Genomic DNA, 15,990 nt, shown 5'->3' with positions numbered 1-15,990 from the left:
ATTATGCAAACTTCTCAGTTTTTTTCTTCATATGTGCTCTCCTCCCTCTTTTTTCATAAAATATTCAGAGTTGCATAATGAATCCTCATGATGGATAATTGAAAGAATACCTTCTGTTGTTGAAATAGACTCCCTCATTAGGGGAATTTTGAGTTCTAAAATGGGCCTCCTAAGGAAATTATAAAATAATAGTGGAAATAATAAAATAAGATTAGATTACATCATCAAATTTTAGAGGAAAAAAAAAAAAAACCTTATCTTCCTATGGGTTTACTCAAATTTTGAGTGGCAACACTCATTGGATGCAGAATTTGATTCCTCATCCAAGGATTACCCATGTTTCATACTTTCGATGGATCCTACTACAAGAAAAATGAGAAATACATTAAAAACGTGATTGCAATCACATGGTTTCATGTATTTCTCTTTTTTTGTGTAGAAGGGTCAATCGAAAGTATGCAACATGGGTACTCATTGCATGATGAATTAAATTTTGCATTCAACAAGTACTCCTGCTTGAAATTTGAGTAAAATCTTTGGGAGATAAGTTCAAAATACGAGTTGGAAAAGTAGTTTTATTATTTTATTATTTTTTAATATTTTTACTTTTTTACTCCAAAAATGGAGAATCATCCCCCATGGTTGATATCATCATCTTGAATCCTATTGGTTTTTATAAAGTTTATTTTGGTTGTACATTTTTCTTAGGAGGCCCATTTTAGACCTCAAAATTCCCCTAATGTTTATGCAAAGAGAATGAACATATATATGAAAAAAATGTGTATGACTTGCTACAGGTAACTAGGAAGATGGTAATGACAATCTGCCATCATGATGAATATTTGGATATTTCAAAAATTGGATATTCGGTACGGCACAGGTTGACCTCATACTCTCACAAAAATTTCAAGAAATTATTGGAAGAATACACCTGCTCATAACTTTTTGTTATATAGAGTCATGGAAATTCTCCAACTCAAACGCCAACTACTTGTAGACTTGGATTCCTAAATCAAAAATATAGAATACATTCAACATATCTAATTGATGCTACCTATTCTCCAAAAAATTTAGTTCCTATTGAAAAAAGTAATAAGACATTTTCCTCAAAGGTTTAAACCATTAAACATAATTCCAAATTTATTTTATCCATATTTATAAAGATTCTAACACCAAAACATAATTATAAGGGAAGTATGCCTTAGGTGCATCGTGCAATATTTAAGTATAGGGCATATAAATGTCTTACTTTAAGATAGTTTAAAGACAATGACAATATGTTGATTCTTTCATAGGATTTACCCTTGAAATATAATACACTAGAAGCTTTGTTTCAACAATATTGGTTGTACACTGGGGACTTGATAGTGCTTATGTGTAGCTTCTCTACCCCTTACTCGATAGCAATAGGTCATCATCACCAAAACAATATGTAGTTGCAGTTCTTAGTTTGTCTACAAAAAAATAATGATGGAGAGAAAGATATACATAAGTTTCACATATACAGTAGATGCACATATGCATAAGTTGTGCATATACAGTAGATGCACATATACGGAAGATATGCGCATATACAGAAGCTGCGCATATACAGAAGATATGCATATATGAAAGCTGTGCATATATGGAAGATACACATATACAAATATATGCACAACTTCCATATATGTGCATATCTTCCGCACATGCACACATATTCTGTATATGCATATATCTTCTGTATATGTGCAACTTCTGTATATGCGTAGTGATGTAGATGAATCTAACCTAAGTGAATTGTTTACTAAGGGAGTTGGTGTATAAAGTTAGGATTTAATTAATTAATGTATCTTTTCTACAGTTTTAGGAGAAAATGATAATTCTTGTAAATAGGAGAAGATTCGAGAGTATTTTGGAAGGTTTGATAGAATTTTGGATTATTTGGAACTTATCTAGGGATAAGGTATTAGATGAGAGATTTTATGGATCATGAGAGATATTTTGGGAGCTAGTTTAGGATCTAGAACCTACTTGGGTTCTAATCCATTTGTATAAATCTAGGTGAGCCCATGAGGCATGTAATTATGTAGAGGTGTGTAAGTAGGTGTGACAGTGAAATATAAGAAGTTCTCCTGTAAATATTTTATGTCTTTAATAAATTATATTTGAGAGTTTATGTGCATTTTGATATTGGGTTCCAATCCAATTTTTTATGGTATGTGTTTATTTATAAGTGCATGACCTATGGTTAGACCTGCATCATGTAGTTTCTATATATGTGCATATCTTCCGTATATGCGTAACTTTAACATATGCATATACAGAAGATTCTAGATTCCAGTGGTGGCTGGTACCGTATGCATATATGGAAGATATGTGATACATGTTATGTGCATATAAAGAAGCTACGTGACTTCCGTATATGCAAATATTTCATATATGCACAACTTCTGTTTATGTGCTTCTTCCATATTTGTGCATATCAAGAAGTTGCACATATACAAAAATTGTACATATAAGGAAGATATGCGCATATACGAAAGATACGCATATACTGAAGTTGCGCATATACAGAGGATACACATATACAGAATGCTACGCATATACGAAATATGCGCATATACAAAAGATACGCATATACAGAAGTTGTGCATATACGGAATAAATGCACATATACAAAAGATACACATATACTCATACATGCACAACTTCTGTATATGCACATATCTTCCGTACATACACACCTCTCCTGTATATGCGTATCTTCCGTATATGCGCAACTTTTGTATATGTGCATATCTTCCGTATATGTGCAGCTTCTGTATATGTGCATATCTTCCGTATATGTGGAAATTCGATATATGCATATATTTCATATATGTGCATATCTTTCGTATATGTGTAGCTTCTGTATATGCTTTCTCAAGGTCCATCCCCTCAACATGTCCCACTGGCTCTGGAAACTGCACAATATTGTTCCTCAACCCTGCCTGAACTGTGCACTGTGCAGTCTCAAGAATCAAGGCTTCCCCTTGCCTGTCTGAACTACGCAACTACGCAGTAACTTAGCTCCTCTTCCCAGCCTATCACTTGTTCCGAGCATAGTTTATGGATCAGAATGCATCATCTTAGGATAGGAATTTTTGAATTGATGTCGTCTCATCATGATTGAATTGCAGGAATAGGTGCCCTATCATGTCATGGAAATATGATAAAAAGAAGGAGAAGAAGGAGGGAAGCATGCTCAAAGACACTCTTGAAGCTAAACTTGCAAGCTAATCAATCAGGAGAAAGAAAACGGACACTAGTTTGCGACCACTATCCAAGACTTAAGATCATTGAAGACTCCTTATCACCAAGGCATGTGAAGGTGAAAAAGAAAGCTTCTTCATGAAGGCACTCAACTCTCAGTAGAAACATTGGCTTAACATTGCCACATCATCAATTAGTCCATGTCACCAGTGTCATGTCATGTAATGTCATGAGTGGTCATATGCCACATAAATAGTGTGGATCATTTATATTATATTCAAAATGTATTGTAAAGAGTCATGTAAGTTTAAAAGTCATAGGAAGTCAAACAGTCATGAGGGTAGTCAAAGAGTCACCCTGGGTTATACATACTCCCTCATTGTAATATAAGCAAAGGATGTTATTTGGAACATTGGAGTACTTTTGTAGTATTGGACATACCCATGGTAAATGTCCGTAAGTCCTAGAGATTTCACAGTATTCTTGTGTATTCCATCCTAGGAAAGCTCCTTGCACTCCTACTGCTGTAACTCCTGTTGTTGGTGGGGTTCCTGATTGTCCTGCAATCCCCCCTGAATTGTTGATGCCTCTCAACCTCGGGCATTCTATTGCAACATGTCCTTCCACCATGCAGTGTGTACACGATACGTTAGGTCTAGCTAGCCAAACTGGTTGTAGATATTTCAGTTTTTCCGTTAGGAGGATAGGAATCTGGTTATTATGATGCTCTTAAAAAGCCTTTAAAAGGGCTCTCACACCATCAAATGTCAAGGTTGGCATTAGGAGGACAAGAATCTGGCTATTATGATGCTCTTATGCATGATACTAGTTGTAGAAAGGAATTTCATGTGGATGGTCAGGAAGAAGGGAATGTGAAAGTAGGTGTTGATGCACTAGAAGAAGATGCACTTGCACCAAATAATATGATTTTCCTCTCTCAAGGACACCTCTATGGCGATGATGATGAACATGTAAGTGAAACATAGTACAATCATGAACCAAATGACCTAAACATGGAGGTTTTTCTACCAACTGAAGCACATGCAACTTCCTCGTGTGATAGTCATAACAACTTTGTTGATCATGCAACCAAGCATGAGAATTCAGATGAAAATTTGGTTCAAAATGACATTTTTGATATTTTTCTAGGAAGAAACATTGACCAATTAATATATCCAAGCGAAGTAACCCCACCATCATGGCTAGATGAAGCCATGATGAATATGAACCCACATAATGTCTCAAGAAACAATGAAGAAATCATGAATATTCCTTCACAACAAGTAGAATTGAACAATGAAATTGTTCATTTTTTTGTGAACAATAGATCATTGGAAGAAGATATTGTACATAGTGACAGACTAGATTATGAGAACAATATAGTTCAATCAGCTGTGCCATATATTGAAAAGTAATTTTCAAGCAACAAGAAACAGGGGTCAGGCAGGAACATTCACTTCGTTTGTTCCTAAAGCTACTAGTAGAGAGCATCTCAATGAAAGAAAGGTAATTAATAATAGAAAGTCTTAGTTTGAGTCGAAGTTCACAATTACTCACGTCAGAATACTATATAAAACTATTAGTTGATTTTGAACAAAAGAAGCTTGAAATTCACGAAGTAAAACAAAAAAACAAGGATTTAGCCAAGAAAATGAAGGCAACAAGGATCGTTGCAGCACAACGTAGAGCAGAGGAAAGGATTGAAAGAGATAAAGTAAGGAAAGAGAAGGACCATCAAGAACAATTGGCAAGGTAGGAAAAGGAATCAAGAAAGGTAACAAAATTTCTTCAAAAAAAACAATGGATGACAAATAGAGTTGACGATGGTCCAAGCACAGTCAATGAAACCAGGATGATGTCAAACACATTGGACCAAATTGTAGATAATACACCATTATTCCAAGACCTCATAGGCTTTGGTCAGTGTTAAGCTTGGTGAGTTATTTTTTGGAGCTCTCTCATTATTCTCTCTCGCTCACTCTTATACACTTAGAGTTTTCTTAGATCACTCTAGCTTTGGAGCAAGGAAGGAAAAGAAAGCAAAGGGAAAGGAAGGAAAGCAAGGATCAAGCAAGGAAGATCAGGATCAATCAGCTTCAGCAGGAATACTTGTAGGTAACATATGGCATGTGTGACTTCCTCGATGGTTTTGACATCCATGGATTTGCATGTTGGTGTATGGTTCTCTTGCTGCTGATGGCATGGTTTTTCTGGGTTATGACAATGGTTTTCAGCCTAACCTTTCTTTTTTCAAAATGCCATGGTGTGTTGGGATGTTGATCTTGGTTTTGAGCTTTGGAATTGCTGGATGGATTTTGGAATCTGAGGCGGAGGTGGTCTCAAGGTTCATTCCCAAAGGCCTAGGAATCCCTTGACCATTTTTGGTGGGATATATAATAAATCTTGAGGGAGGTGTCTTGGTTTAGGGCCTAGTTATCCGAGATTGGATTGCGGTAAAGCCTGAGAGACAAGGAGACAAAAAATTCCTCAACGATAGTGATGGATTCCGGAAGACATTCCAAGTTCGGTTCGGTTTTGTGATTGAAGCACTGATTTTGGTGTGATCATGGTATGGTGAGGGTGGAGGTGGTTTAACCTCTTGATTCCCTTGGTTGTTTTTGGATTGGTTTTTCGATGGGATACCACATTCATGCTTGGAATATGGCATGGGGATGACTAGCTGAAAGAAATATTTGGTTCAGCCATGTCTACAGTTGAGTTGTAAGTGGAAGTCCCGAACCTGGTTGGATTTCTCTATGTTTAATAAAAGCTAAGTTCTCTTGCTTTTGTACTTATTAATATGTGGATTTAATGGTTGTTAAATCACGATTATTTTCATCATTTAATGTTGTTTATAAGCATAGTTATACAACTGGTTATTGTCATGGTTATTTCATGTATCTACTTGTAACTAGAAGGATAATGGATGCAAGACCTGATTGATGTCAAAACAGTTAAGGGAAGAGGGTGGTAATCCTTCTTTTCAAGTCTTGTATGATATATCAGTCATTGATGCTCTGTCTTGTATTCATTTCATGTAGATTTCATTGATGCCAAGTGTTTGACAGAATGTCAATCCTGGTTGGGGATGGTCAGGCCTAATCCTAGAGTTAGTTTTTGGTTTATTAGTCTTGTCATCATGTGTTTAATGGATTCCATAAGTTACAACAAGTTTTGAGCAGTGGATGGAATTCTGGGCTTGAAAAGGGCCTTAAATCGCGCGGACTGTGGCACGAGTGTGCTGGAAATAGTCCCTGGACATAGACATGCAGGCTTCTGGGAGCGTCCAGAGCCCTCTAGATGCTGGCATGCCCATAACATGGGAGCATCCAGAGGCCAAGTAGTCTAAAAACTCAATGGGACCCAGGGGCATGATACCTGTGTGGTTGGGATGGCTCTTGAGAGTGTTGTTGCTGATGTGGAAGGTGTGTTTGATGTGTTTTCATTGATTCCACTTCCTTAAGGACACCTAGGAGGTTGAATCATATCATAGTTTCCTCTTGTCACATGTTTACCCTAGTTGGCCAATTACTTGGGTAGATATGGGAGGAGGGTGATACATTTCAATCATTATATGCACTCATGGATGTGAACCCCACTTCTTTCCACTATGCATCTGGTTGCATAATGGGGTTGGATGGATGACATTCAATTCATAGGAAATATTTCATGAATTTGGGAGTAAACAAACCTTTTAGATTAAAATAGACTGTAAAGATTTCAATTAATATTGTCATTCAAGAGATATATCAATTTACATAATGCATAAAATCATAGCCATAACTGCAATTTACATCCACAAAACCAAAAAGTACAGATTCATAACACCCGGAATGCAATTATGAGCAGGATAGAATGTGTTAAAAAAAATAGAAGTTGTGAGTTAGTAAGATAAAATAAGAATCAGGAACATACCTTCCCAATTAACGCTTCACCAACCCCAACCCCAACCCCATCTAAAACCCTAACCCTAAAGAGTTGAAATTCACATAATCAAGCTGAATTTCAAAAATTAGGCAAGGTTAGCATGAAAATTAAGCAAGGTTATCTATTTGTTGGCTTAAAAACATTACTAATGAGCCGAATTAAGCAATATTCTGCACATTATTTGTTAAAACCTAAAAAAACAGAGTCATAATAACAATTCGCCTCTATAAAACCAATAAAAATAGAGCCATAACACTCGGACTATAATTCCTAATACGATAGAATGTGATTTTGCCGAAGATTATCTAAACGATAGAATGTGTTATAAATCATAGAAATTGTGAGTTGGTAAAATAAAATAAGAATCATACACAAATCATCCTAATTTATGCTTAACAAACCCCAAACTCATATAAAACCCTACCCTAAAAACTTGAAATTCATATAATCGAGCTAAATTTCAAAAATTAGGCAAGGTTAGCCATGGAAATTAGGCAAGGTTAGCTTTTTGTTAGCGCAAATGCATTACTCTAAAGCCAAATTAAGCAATATTCACAAATTATTTGTTAAACCCTAAAAAATCAAATCCATAACAATAATATACGTCCAAAAAACCAAAACAGCAGAGTCATAACACCAAGACTACAATTCTCAGCATGATAGAATGTGTTGAAAAACACATAAATTGTGAATTGGTAGGATATAATATCATATCAGAGAGCCTCGAAGAGCCTTCTATGACATTGAGAATGCCATGCCCACATGTCACTGCAACAGTGATGAAGACCCAAACACTCGAACAAAACTTAAATTCTACAGACTCGTGCAACCATTAAAAAACGGTGGCGCTACAGTTTGAGAAAACCCAAGAGAAATCCATGCAAAAAAAATGTAGAATTTGAAGGCTTACCTTCATGAAACAGGATTGGAGCACAAAACCTCCATATTGACCATTCGACCCAATGAAATTTGCAATAAGTCTGAAATGAACAAATTCACCACAATCTTGTGCACCACGAACAACCTGGAACAATCCACTAAAGAATAAACGGCATGTAACAACCCTATAAATGGTAAATCACCACAATCTCACCAAAACAACTGCACACAAAGAAAATGACAACCATTCGAGGCGAGTAACATAGGAAATGAAGGCTGATATCATAGGATTGGGGGTAGCAGAATGACCACACATCGGGCCCGAGCAACATAAGCGAGGGCATGATACCACCTCCGACATTTGAGCGAGAAAAAACCCTAAACAACCTCGAAAATGACCGTGGACAATGCCAAAATGTAGCTGACAACTCACCTTCCATGTAGGACACATGTCATATGTTTCACGTGGACTTATGCATGTACTTTCATGAAGTGAAAGGGATGGCGCGCAACAACTAGTGCCCCTCCCCTAAACACCATGCACTGACTTAATGATAATATTTTTTCATCTGGCTCATTGAATGAGAATAAAGTGATATTCAATGGACCAAAAAAAGAAACACTAACTCAATAATTGGCTTAGTGCTCACTACACTGTATTCAATATTTGCCTACTAACTCGATATTGTTTATTAATTAGATTATTAAGCACCATACACTAAACCAATAATTAGTTCAATACTTTTTATCTTGTCTATTCAATGAAAATAAAATAATATTCAATAAACAAACAAAATATAGGCTTACCTAATAATTATAAAAATAGACTAACCAATAGCTTGTTGCAAGTTACCCACTAACTAAATATTGTATATCAATTAGACAAATATGACATAAAACAATGAATATTGTATATTAATTAGACAAATAAGACATAAAAACAATGAGTATACCGCCACTGGCCTAGAACCTTCAAAACATTTAACAAACTTTAAATTCATAAAATATGTATATATTATTGAACCTTGTTCCAGATAAAACATTAGTTTAATATTATTGATGCAATAGTAATTACTAGATAATTAATATTAGAAAAAGTGTGTTTGAATAAAACATTTGACCATCTGTCAAGATTATAAAGTATACCTATTAACTAACACTGCTTCAAAATGGCACTGCAACCTTGTCTTACCTTTCAACCGGGTTGTTCTTGATAAAAGAAAGGCAACGCTGACATTTTTTCAGGTTTTCCATAGATTGATTTCAATTACAGAATGGCCCCTTACAACAAGGTCTGTAATTGCACAAGGAATATCACTCCATTCACTCCAAAATCCAAATTATCTCTCACCTTATTTCTCTTTCTACTCTCATTGGCATTAATTACCTCAGTATGATAATTTCAATAATGATTTGATATTTACGATTACAGTATGATTTTCAAGTAACCCTTTGTGATGATGGTAATAACATGGGTGGAAGTTCAAGTTCTTTGGAAAGGAATTTGATGGTGGTTCTGAATTCGTTGGTGGAGAATGTTAATAAGATGGGCTACAATATTTCATCTCATGGAGAGAATGGAGATGTGATGTACGGTCTTGCTCAGTGCAGGGGAGACCTTAATGCCTCTTCTTGTCGGGCATGCATTTCAAACGTTGTGAAGCTTTCCACTGATTTTTTTACCAAATGTATTTCCGGAAGCACTCATCTCAGTGGATTCTTTTTGAGATATGCCACTGATAAATTTTATCCAACAAATTTTCAAAATGCATTAGTAGACACCTTTACATTTTGCGATAACACTTCAAGAAAGGGTGCAGCTGGAAACATTGGGGGTTCCAAAGATTGGAATATTGCCTCTTTATTGACCAGTGTTAAGTTGAATGCTGGGTCGAGTAATGTGAGTTTCAGTACACTAAGTGATTATGGGGTTTATTCTCTGGTGCAATGTTGGAGAGGCCTTACTATGAATCAATGTAAATAGTGCCTCCAAATTCTGTACGACTCTTTGGGCTTGTGTACAACAAGAACTAGCCAAGGAGTTGCCTTCTCTGCAACAACAAGCTCCTCCATTCATTCAAATTCTGGGAGAGATTGGGTTTGCGATGATGGGAAAATAGTTCCATCACTAGTCCTGCTTCCACCGACTCTTGCACAATGTTGGACTAACCCCACAACCATGCTTCCTACTTCGGATGGACTTCATCCTGATTGCCTTTTGCCCACATACTGTAATCTACCTGCACCTTTCCCAATCTGATATTCAAGATAGTTAGCTCAGACTCTATGGCAGTTGGGAATCCTTCATTTTACTTTGCAAATTTTCATATATTTTGTCCACAAGTGGTAGATGAAGGCTTCTTTCCTTTTCTTCCAAGTTGTTCCACTCCCTCGTGACATATAGTATATTTTCCACTACCTCAAACAAGTGTTCCAATGGCTGATTTCTCATCTCCTGCGCTTGCTCTAGGAATTTCAGGGTTTTCAAATCATTATCTTCCATTAAAAAGCTGTGAAGCCGCACAACTCGTTGAATAGTATCTACTCGTTTTATCGAAATGGTGTTTGAGAAGCATTAGTGATAGCATTATACTCCCTCCCTGCAACATTTCAAATTTTTGCGCAGGATTGTCGAATTTGAAATCTTGACGGCGAAGGTTTCATTGAATGTCTGTAGCTGCACATCTTATCAACCCTTCGCATTAACTACATGCACCAGTTGCATTAAGTACATCGCAGCAGCTAACTTCCGGAGCAGCTGTGGAGCCTGCTGCAGTCGGGGCTATGGAATCGCTGGAAAACAAATCATCATGTATGGGCATGTCTGTTAATGACAAATCTTAACAACGAGTCATTGGCCAATGATTGGCTTAGTGACTTAGTAATTTATATTAATATATTTGTTTAAGTATTAATATTAATATTAAGATGCTCAAGCAATCTTAATATTAATATATTATGTTATAGTTAGAAATATAAAAATTATCATATTAATATATTATTTTATAATAAAATTAATTTTATATATATGTGTGTGTGTGTGTGTGTGTGTGTGCGTGTTTTATTACTCATATAATTATTAATAATTACAAATGGTTAATATTTAATAGCAATTTTTAAAATATGTATCTAATAATTATTAATGTGGTTGATAAATGCCTATAGGCTTATATCAATCACATTAGTAAATGTGGTTGATAAATGGCTATAGGCTTATATCAATCACATTAGTAAATGTGGTTGTGCTAATTTATCTTTGTGGAGTTTATAAGTAAAATGTTTTGAATCATAGAAAGCTTATTGCTATGGTTGATAAGGCAATTCAATATATAATTTTAGTGTAATATTGGTTGATAAGGCACTTTAATATATAATTTCAGTGTTGTATAAGCTATAAAGTAGTTATATCTCTTTTTCCTTTTAATTAAATTAATTAATTAAAAATATAATGTGAAATGAATTATGTTTTTTGGGCATGTAGTATTGATATGTGGTGGTATTCTAACAAAATTTATTTACAAATTAAAAATATCCATGATGAAGTGGAGTGAATTTCTATAATTAATAATATTGGTAAATGTTTTTCTTTAATTGTATATATTTTTAACTTATATATCAATTGTTAGGTCCCTATAATACTAATGATGCCCCCATTACTATTGTAGTTGTATCCCTTATTAATATTGTTGTGCCCCTATTGTCCCCATATTGTTATTACTATGCCCCATAGAATCCCTCTATTGTTATTTTTGTGCCTTTATATTATTATTGTTAGGTCAGCTTGGTTATATTGTGACCCCTTAGACTCCTATATATAGAAAGGAGGTTTTGTCATTGAAATCATCGAAGAATTGTTCATTTATGTAATGTAAATGAGGTTTCCCCCTCGAAGAGGCTGAATTCTAAGGCGTTGATCTATCTTTTCTATCTTTTATGAGCTGGTTTCATAACATTTGGTATCAGAGCTTTGGATTTTAGGGTTTCGCTGCACCAAATAGGTCATCGTGGCATTTTCGCTATAACTTTTTTTCTGTGACGTTTCAGAAGCAAAAAACAAAACCCATTTGAGACAAAATCACGCTAAACCTTGGGTTCAAATTTCCGATCTTTTAGCGCTATATTTGTGGAGATATGATCTGAGGAAGTTGGCCTTTTTGCAGACTCCTGAATGTTGGGTGTGGAGCCTGATTATCTTCTGTATTCAAATTTCTCAGCCGGATGTATACCCCAGGAAGACTGTACACCCATCCACGCGGGGGGGTGGGGGGTGCGGGGGGGCCTTGTCCCCCCCCGCAGGGGTCTGGGGGGGCTAATCCCCACCCCGGCTGGGGGTTCCGGGGGCCAGCGGTCCCCTCGCGGGGGTTCTGGAGCAGTGCCCTCGAAGCTCAAAATAGATGTAAAATTGCCTTGTAGAAGTCTAGTAATTTCTAGTCAATCTAGGCCATTCATTAAGCGGATGATTTGACGGTAGAAGTTATGTTTAATTTAGGGTTTTTTTCCCTAGAAGGCAACCCCTCACTATATATGAGGGAATTGTATTGCATCTATGCACATCTGTATTCTGAGTGAGGAAAAGGGAGGAGATTGAGAGCAAAGAGGGTGTTACAGTGGATCTATTGTAGGTTGTATCTCTTTAGTTTGCTGGATAATATAATAAAGAAGGACTGGCTGTTTCTCCATGGATGTAGCCCAAATTGGGTGAACCACGTATATCTGTATCTCTCTTGTTTTATGTGTTTTCTGTATTTATATTTTTGCAATATTTTATGTGTTCCATTGCTCTGTAATATATAATTTTCTAACAACTGGTATCAGAGTCGAAGGTCTATTTGGCTGATAAACTCACAGGAGATAAGGGTTCCTAGTTCGAGTGGGAGCAATGGCGGAAGATGGTAGGTTTAGGGTCGAAAAATTCAACAACCAAAACTACCATCTGTGGAAGATGCAGATGGAATATTATCTGTATCAAAGAGATTTGTACCTACCATTGAGCGGAAAGACAAAGAAGCTGACGAGTATGACAGACACAGAATGGGATATTCTCGACAGAAAGGCACTTGGAACAATACGGTTGTGCCTAGCGGCGTCGGTAGCGTTCAATATTTCAAAGGAAACGACAACACAGGGTTTAATGTCGGCATTAGCTAAACTATATGAAAAACCCTCAGCGTCAAATAAGGTATTTCTTATGAAGCGTTTATTTAATATGAAGATGTCAGAGGGTGGATCTATTGCTGATCATTTAAATTATTTTAATACAGTTATAAGTCAGTTAAGTTCTCTAGGGGTAAATTTGATGATGAAGTTAGGGCTCTGTTATTTTTGTGCTCATTGCCAGAAAGTTGGAATGGTTTAGTTATGGCCATTAGTAACTCTATCTTTGTATCTAGTACTTTAAAGTTTGATGATGTTGTCGGTGCAATCCTTAGCGAGGAAATGCGATGGAAAAGCTCCGGTGAGACATCAGGTAATGCTTTGACTGTAGAGACTAGGGGAAGAAAAATGGAAAGAGGAAAGAGCCCAGGATATCGCAGTAAGTCAAGAAAAGGTTGATCCAAGTCCACATCGGGGATAGTGTGCTAGAAATGTGGGAGGAAAGGACACCTGAAGAAAACTGCAAGTCTCGGAAGGGAAAAGAAGGAGACGCGCAACAAGAAACTAATCATGAAGCGAATGTGACAGGTGATGTGTTGCAAGATGCTTTGATTCTTTGATTCTTTCATTAGAAAATATTATTGATGCCTGGGTGGTAGATTCAGGGGCCTCATTCCATGCCACACCTGATAGGAAAAATTTTCATGATTATGTTCAAGGAGATTTTGGACAGGTTCGATTGGGTGATGATAAACCCTGTAAAATCGTTGGAATGGGTACAGTTTTCATAAAACAACATAATGGAAATCAATGGCTATTGAAGGAGGTAAGGCATGTTCCAGATCTGAAGAAAAATTTGATTTCAACAGGGCAGTTGGGAGGTGAAGGTTGCATAAGTACTTTCACAGATAAAACCTGGAAGGTCACTAAAGGATCCTTGGTAATAGCGAAAGGAGGAAAGGTTGTTACATTGTATTTATGTAATGGTATTTCTAATTCTGTTAATGCTTTAACCTCTACACGAGAAGATACGACATTGTGGCATCATAGGCTCGGGAACATGAGTGAGAAGAGGATGCAAATTCTTCACTCAAGAAATTTATTGCCAGGTTTGAAGCATGTTGATTTAAAAGTCTGTGAGAATTGTGTTTATGGAAAACATAAGAGAGTTAGATTCCTTAGAGTTGGGAAAGAAAAGAAGAGTAAAAAATTACAGCTTGTGCATACTGATGTATAGGGACTTGCTTAGGTATCATCTCTTGGTGGCTCTTGTTATTATGTTACTTTTCTTGATGATGTAACAAGAAAAACTTGGATTTATTGTATTCGAAATAAATCTGATGTATTTGATACTTTCAAGAAATGGAAAGCTTTGGTTGAAAATGAGACAAGGAAAAGGTTGAAGTGTATCAGATCAGATAATGGAGGTGAATATTGCAGCAAAGAGTTTGATAGGTACTGTTCAGAGAATGGAATTCGCGGAGAGAGGACAGTTCCAGGAACACCACAAGAAAATTGTGTGTCAGAAAGGATGAACGGGACAATCATGGAGCGTGCAAGGTGCATGAGATTGCATGCAGGATTGCCTTTACAATTTTGGGCAGATGCTGTATATACTATTGTTTATTTAATAAACAGAGGGCCTTCAAGTTCCTTGGATGGTGGTATTCCAGAGGAGGCATGGACAGGTAAAAGGGTAAACTACTCATTTTAAAGACCTTTGGTTGTGAAGCCTTTGTCCACATTAATAAAGAAAATAGAACAAAGCTTGAGGCAAAATCAAAGAAATGTACCTTTATTGGATATGGTGTTAACGATTTTCGTTATCGCTTATATGATTATGAAAATCACAAAATCATTAGGAGCAGAGATGTAATATTCAATGAAAAGGTCTTGTATAGGAAAAGAAATAAGAAAAAGAAAACAGAGAATACACAGTGCTTGATGATATCACAGGAAAAATGATGGTGCCTGAAAATCATAATGATCAACAGCTAGAACAACAACCACAACAGTGACAAGCACCTCAAACACTGGAAAGTGGTGTTAGAAGATCTACTAGGATAAGTATACCCCTTGAATGATACTCTCCTTCATTATATTATGTATTGTTGACTGATTCTGGTGAACCAGGATGCTATGAAGAAGTAATGCAGGTAGAAACCAGGAAGAAGTGGGAGCAAGCCATGAAAGAAGAGATGGACTCCTTAGCACATAACCAGACTTGGGACTTAGTCAGGTTGCTTGCAGGTAAAAAAACATTGCAGAATAAATGGGTTTACAGGCTGAAGGAAGATGGAGGAAAACAGAGGTACAAAGATAGACTTGTGGTGAAGGGGTTCGCACAGAAGAAAGGTATTGATTTTGATGAAATATTTTCTCCTGTTGTTAAAATGACTTCAATCAGAACTATTTTAAGTCTAATAACAGTTGAAGATATGAATCTTGAGTAGTTAGATGTAAAGACAACCTTTCTCCATGGGGATTTGGAGGAAGAGATATATATGCAGTAGCCACAAGGATATGAGGTAAAGGGGAAGGAGAAACTAGTGTGCAGGTTGAAGAAGAGCTTGTATGGCTTAAAACAGGCCCCAAGGCAGTGGTATCTAAAATTTGACAGGTTTATGTCTGAAAAAGGTTATACTAGATGTCACTCTGATCATTGTGTTTATCTCAAAATGAAAAATGATGGCAGCTATATTATATTGTTATTGTATGTAGATGACATGCTTATTGCAGGTTCTAACATGCAGGAAATAAATGTGCTCAAAAGGAAATTGGCAAACTCATTTGCAATGAAGGATTTGGGTGCTGCAAAACAAATCCTTGGTATGAGAATAACTAGAGACAAGAAGAATC

General features: G+C 36.3%; 1 protein-coding gene across 1 annotated transcript; it reads left to right on the top strand.

The window, feature by feature from the left end:
- Positions 1-9,311: 9,311 nt before the first annotated feature.
- LOC149207217 (putative cysteine-rich repeat secretory protein 17) lies at positions 9,312-10,021 on the top strand. Its single transcript, XM_089397966.1, has 2 exons — positions 9,312-9,329; positions 9,470-10,021. Exons 1-2 carry the CDS (start codon positions 9,312-9,314, stop codon positions 10,019-10,021), a joined length of 570 nt encoding a protein of 189 aa, XP_089254092.1.
- The last annotated feature ends 5,969 nt before the right edge of the window (positions 10,022-15,990 follow it).

The sequence above is a fragment of the Pinus tabuliformis genome, chromosome 1_2, assembly GCF_031772625.1.
Source record: "Pinus tabuliformis cultivar Carrire ecotype Pingquan chromosome 1_2, CPIR1, whole genome shotgun sequence".
In the NCBI taxonomy this organism is placed as follows: domain Eukaryota; kingdom Viridiplantae; phylum Streptophyta; class Pinopsida; order Pinales; family Pinaceae; genus Pinus; species Pinus tabuliformis.
The sequence above is the reverse complement of the archived record's forward strand: the minus strand, read 5'-3'. Positions and strand labels throughout refer to the sequence as shown.